The sequence below is a fragment of the Magallana gigas genome, chromosome 2 (genome assembly GCF_963853765.1).
Source record: "Magallana gigas chromosome 2, xbMagGiga1.1, whole genome shotgun sequence".
In the NCBI taxonomy this organism is placed as follows: domain Eukaryota; kingdom Metazoa; phylum Mollusca; class Bivalvia; order Ostreida; family Ostreidae; genus Magallana; species Magallana gigas.
The window spans coordinates 27,948,782-27,955,380 of record NC_088854.1 but is presented as its reverse complement, the minus strand read 5'-3'; the positions used below and the strand labels follow the sequence as shown (position 1 = coordinate 27,955,380).

Sequence of the window (6,599 nt, the reverse complement as noted above, 5' to 3'; positions counted from 1 at the left end):
GCATATGAATTAAAAATAGAACGCCGTCTATACGATTCGAACACCTGCGAGCTCTCAATCGAGAAGAATCGAGTACGAGCCTCCGCCTATCCCTGTGAGATACGTTGACACATTAGGCTATAGGTGAATAAATTTATCTGTTTGACAATAATTAATAAAGTAAAACTTTTTTGAATTTGATCCATTATGGGTCTAGACTCCATTTCTATAAATCAATGATAAAAATCAATAAAAACTTATATTTTACATAAAAGTTCTTTAAGATGGAGTCGGGACCCATTCATACCTAAATTTTGCAATTTAAAACAGTAAATGATTCAAGATTTGGCATAAAACTCTAGGCAGCTTAATTTTTTTTGGAGTTGATTTTCATCAATTCTCATATGCAGTTACTCTGGCAAACCGAAAGTGAAACAGTGTTTGGAACTAAGCACAAATCATCATCGCTAATAAGACTTAGTACTTGAAAATAATAGAAAAATTCGATATAATGTATGCTGAAGCATTGTTTTTCAAGGAAACTTATCTATAAACACTTTGAAAATAGTCAGATTTTATCAAATACGAACAATTTAGATATTTTTGTAGTCTCATGTTTTCCTACGCCAGAGTTTAATAAAGTCTCGTTCAACCAGACGCTCTCCGAGAGGCTCTCTTGCTTGTCGGAGATTAACGGAGACAGTCGATCGTCTGGTTGAACGAGACTAGAGTTCGATATCAATAGTGCATGGATCCATACGATTCTTAGAATTGTTTCGATTACTAATACATAGTTTGAAATCTATCTTAAAATATTACACATGATTCATAAGGGGTTTCTCGAAAGGTTTCTTGTCGGAAAAGTCTAAAAATTCATATAATAAAAAAAGCGCAATTTAAATACAGACTAGAAACTAATTGCCATGCAAGATAAGTTGATTTTAAAATAAATGATAATCGATAAAATCAACTCCCGTCAGTACTTCAGTACTTTGATTAAACCTATAACTGACTCGTGTTTATAGAATGAAAGCACAATATTGACTTCCATTGTGAAATTTATACTTCAACAATGCATACATGCCAATGATTAATATTCAAATTTAAATTGAAATTCTTTCTTCTTCATTGCTCCAAGAGGGGGATATACAACGCCTTGTACGCCCCTGTTCTTTGTGTTCTTTGTGTTATATGTATGTCAAGAATAAACTATATTATTTGAAAGTGAATTGCAATGTAATTTTATGTACCAAATAACGACGGGAGATATAGTTTTGTTGAACAAATATCAGGAACTTAAAATTGACTAAAAACGCCGGACGTCAGGAACCAACGAAAAGTTTAAACAGTATGGATGTAACTCAGGAAAAAGTCGATACGAACTGTGCAAAAGCTCAATGGTGCGGAAAATAAGTCAAAAATTATTTGCACGTTTTTGTTTAACCGTATTACATTTTTTTTTTTTGGGGGGGGGGGGGGGGGTATTGGTGGTATTTGTATTTTGAAAATCAATAGTACGAAAGATAGTAGAATATCTGTAAATACTTGGTCAAAAGCATAAACAATAAACATCTGACTTTCATGATTTTCCTTACGGTAAACGAAGAGACATGCAGTATAAGAAAAATCGAGGAACTAACTTATAATTATATCAAATGGGAACAACTTAGATGTAAAGTGATACAGTGCCGATTTCAATTGCGTGGTGAAAAGCACAAAAGACTCGGGGTGTTATAAAGATTGGGTATTTCTATCAACTGTGCGAGCGTTATCTTGACGTCATTTTTAGCTCACCTGAGCTGAAAGCTCAAGTGAGCTATTCTGATCACATTTTGTCTGTCGTCCGTCTGTCTGTAAACTTTTCACATTTTCAACATCTTCTAAAGAACTACTAAGCCAATTTCAACTAAAATTGGCCCAAATCATCCTTTGGCAAAGGGGATTCAAAGTTGTGAAAATTAAGGGTCACACCCGTTTTCAAGGGGAAATAATTAGAAATTAATGAAAAATTTCGAAAATTTACAAAAATCTTCTTCTCAAGAACCATAAAACCAGGAAAGCTGAAAAATCATGAACCCCGGGGGTAGGGTGGACCCACCATAGGGGGTCGAAGTTTTACATAGGAATATATAGAGTAAATATTTAAAAATCTTCTTCTCAGAAACCAATCAGCAAGGAAAGCTGAAACTTGTGTGGAAGCATCCTCAAGTAGTATAGATTCAAAGTTGTGAAAATCATGATCCCTGGGGGTAGGGTGGGACACAATGGAGGGTCGAAGTTTTGCACAAGAATATATAGAGTACATATTTAAAAATCTTCTTCTCAGAAACTAATCAGCAAGGAAAGCTGAAACTTGTGTGGAAGTATCCTCAGGTAGTGTAGATTCAAAGTTGAGAAAATCATGATCCCTGGGGGGTAGGGTGGGGCACAATGGAGGGTCAAAGTTTTACATCGGAATATATAGAGTTAATCTTCTCAGAAACTAATCAGCCAGGAAAGCTGAAACTTGTGTGGAAGCATCGTCAGGTAGTGTTTAATCAAAGTTGTGAAAATCATGATCCCTGGGGGTAGGGTGGGGCCACATTGGGGGGGGGGTGTTAAAGTTTTACATAGGAATATATAGAGTAAATCTTTAAAATTCTTCTTCTTAGAAACTAATCAGCCAGATGATTCTTTATAATTGTTAAGACTTTGGCTCCAGGACAATTCTTCGGCCTCACAAGAAGGTTTAGAGTTTGATGTAGCTTTATATCCCATATATAAACAATTGTTAAGAATCTTTTTGAGAACTGCAATACTCAACATGTGATATGACCATAAAATCATCCTGTTAGAAAAGGGACTAATGGTTATAAACATATGAATATCCAGGGGGGATGGATTTTATTTATACAGGATCTACATGTATTGTACATTGTCCAGATTGTTTGTATTATGACTCCACTAGACTTTGACCCGTGCGTGCACGGGTTGACATTGCATATCGGACATTTACGAAATAGGTACATCGACACACCTTATTATTGACATTTACATAACAAAGCTATAGGCCTACAATAATGCTATTAGTTTCACTACACTTTCCTTAATTTGAATAATCTAACTGTGTCTCGGGAAAGGCCCTCACCACAGCTAGTTAGAATGCATCCCTTATACCCGTAATGTAGCAGAAAATTGCAGAATCGCTCCGGAACGATTTTGGAGAAAATTAATGAAGTTGCCTTGAAAATGATAGTCAAATTCATCACAACAAACCTTTTTAAGACTGCAAATACCTTTCAACTAAAAATTTTAATCCATAGAATGGAAGAATTCAACACCTTTTCACCAACGTACACGTATTTTCTTTGTAAAACTGGGTCCGTAGGACATTATTCATTTTTACGATAAAACATATTCTATCTTCACTCTCCTAACAAATATAATGTTACTTTTTTGCATGTAATCAATTATTTTTGTCATCACGAAGAACTTAGTTGAAATGTATATTTGTTATTTTATACTTTCTCTCTTAAGAAATCATTAAAATAAATATATATGAACAGAATATATAGCAAAAATCCAATAAAAATTTACCCGTATCTGTATTATCATTTCTGAGTTTATTCATGCAGATGTGATATTATGGAAACAAACTAAAGTTCCCGTTAGCGTGAATGTATTGCGCAAGCGCAAGATTGTAAAATCCAAACAATTCAGGTGATTTCCGGGATTTTTTGAGGAATTTTCGCTGATTATTAATAAGCGAAGCTTAACTGAGAAAAAATAAAACAAATTGGTAAACTTCAATTACCAATGATGTTTAAAATATATAAAACAAAAGACAGTATTCTTCCGATTTCTCGGTATTAAAGACTAAAAATTCGAGTCTATTATTTTAATATAGTAGTATAGATTAAGCTGATTTTATCAAACCCTTGTTCCTCAGGTGAGCGATGTGGCCCATGGGCCTCTTGTTTAACGTTACCGTGCGCCGTGGTGACAAAACATGTTGTATCTAAAATCGGGTAACAAAAATACCTTTTCATCAAGTGGAATGAAACTTTGTATATAAATTAAAAAAAGTGTTGGTGCATAATTAGTCTGTTAGTTAAGACTATTATGAAAAACATATGATAGACAGCCATATTGTCTTCGTATTTTTTTATTGTCCCTCGTATGTATCCCATTAAAAATGAGCGGCATAAATATTAAATCAGTTTGAAAACCTTGTGGCAGAATACCAAGATGTGTTTGCTGAAAACGGTTTTGATCTTGGAAACTTTATAGAGATTGAACATGCAATTGATACTGGTACAGCGTCCCCTATAAAGCAGAGAATGAGACGAACTCCGTTAGACTTTATGCATGAAGAAGAATCGCATCTAAAAACCATGTTAAATGCAGGAATTATTGAACCATCAACATCAGAATGGGCATCTCCGCCCGTATTAATACGTATAAGAGATGGTAAAGTAAGATGGTGCATTAGATTACGGGAAACTTAATTCAGTCACCAAGAAAGATGTCTATCCCTTACCACTTATTGAAGAATATATAGACACACTGTCCGGTAATGAATGGTTCTTAAAATTGGATGCGAATTCAGCATACTATCAAATCAAAGTAAAAGACTCTGATAAAGAGAAAACAGCCTTTTTTACCAAGAAAGGCCTTTTCTAATTTACTCGCATGAGCTTTGGACTGAAGTTCGAGGTTTTGGGCAAGTTTCCGGACCACCAGTATGTTCTGAGGATGACTGGGATTTTGCACACTCAAAGGTAAATTCAGGTACCGAATCAGGTCGCCGTCTACGATTGTAACGGGACACCAGTCATTATCATCGGAGGTTGTGTTTAATTCTGACTCAGACGATTCGTTGTCTCCATCCAACTGTTCAGACGAGCTGTCTGTATCTCGATCCATCTTATCTGAAAGAAACATTAAAAACAGGACATATTACAAAAAGCATTAAACACTAAAAACGAACTTAAGGGGAAAGAAGATCGACATTCCAATTGAGGGTTGTGGAGGGAAGTCAAAACATATCAAGCATCATGCTTGGGAGTACCTTATTCCACGCATATTTTGGGATCACCCATGGAAAGGTCTCAACAACTCGCCGGATTACCACAGGTTGAGAGCATCGTGTTTGGATACCCTAGCCAAGTACATTTTGGGTACAGGAACTGTACAGGATCTGGTTAACTATGTTAACGACAAAGTCCACCTCCCTTGTAAGTATCCTATTATCCCCAGGACGCAACACCAGATGGGTCTTCTGACCTGTACTATGTGGTGGCCGACAGTTGACGCCTATGAAATGATACCAGTAAATCCACCGGCTGTCCGCATACACTGGAGAATTCTATTGGCACTTGTTGAAACCATGACCGCTAAGAATAGGATTGACTTCTAGTCATTGGGCAGGGAGAAATTATTACAGCTCGAGGACCAGGTAAGGGTACACCATGTACCAGTCCCTGTAGACATCGAGGATGAGTGAACAGTGATAGATGAGTGTGGGTGGGAAGGAAAAAAACTATGAAGTCATCATCATTCAGGAAAGTTATTCTTTCCCACACCAAGAAAAGGTTAAGATGGGAAGCAGTATCACTCTCATTAAGGGCCCGCTGAACATCATGGTGGATACAGGTAACCCTACAGACCGAGACCACACCATCGAGGCGCTCGAGACGAATAATGTCTCAGTGCACGATATCGAGTGCTGCATTACCACCCATGGTCATATTGATCACATGGGATATCTTACCCTGTTTCCCAATGCCTATCACATCGCAGCTCTTGGCATGTCTATAGAAAACTTGCATCATATTCACAACTTCCAGTCAAAAGGTAATTTTGCAGTGAATGATGACGTTGAGGTGATCCCTACTCCAGGCCACACCAGTGAGGACATTTCTGTCATAGTTAAGAATGCACAACTTTGAACCATTGCGGTAGTAGGTGATCTGTTCCACTCGAAGGAGGATATGGAAGATTCGTCCCTGTGGAGGTCCAGGAGTCAGGACCCAGCACGTTAGGAGGCAAATCGACATAAGATCCTGCGTCTGGTAGACTACATTGTCCCTGGACATGGGAAGATGTTCCAAATACCAAGAAAGTAAACCATGACGCTGACTGTCCAAGAACTTTTATTCATTACGCAAGGAATGCCTTATATCATGGATTTCAGTGTCATTTGCTGGTGACTGTAATTTTTCTTTATATTTTCAATACATTCTTCATTTTGATGTATAAGCATATGACTGTTTATGTGTGGATATAGATATTCACATGTGGTAATATTGATACAGGTATTTGTAAATATCATATAACACATGTTTGTGTGAGTTTGAAAGAGATATTTAAATGGTAACGATTTGCTTTTAAATATTGTTAGGTTTGATTCCATGTTCATATATGATGATTTCATTCTTTGTGCAAATATTTACATCCATGATATTACGAAATTGTTTATGAGATAAGTATATTTCTGTGTGAAAAATGGGAGATATATCCATTTTAGCAATTAATCATTTCAGTTAATTAACTTCAATATTTGAGTCAATTATTAACTTACAACAAGTCTAGTTAACCACCATTAAGCATAATTACTTTTGTTAAACACTCTTGATTAT

General features: G+C 36.2%; 1 protein-coding gene across 1 annotated transcript; it reads left to right on the top strand.

The window, feature by feature from the left end:
• The first annotated feature begins 5,474 nt into the window (after nt 1–5,474).
• Nucleotides 5,475–5,909, top strand: LOC136271453 (metallo-beta-lactamase domain-containing protein 1-like). The gene has a single exon (XM_066071513.1). It carries the CDS (start codon nt 5,475–5,477, stop codon nt 5,907–5,909), a length of 435 nt encoding a protein of 144 aa, XP_065927585.1.
• The last annotated feature ends 690 nt before the right edge of the window (nt 5,910–6,599 follow it).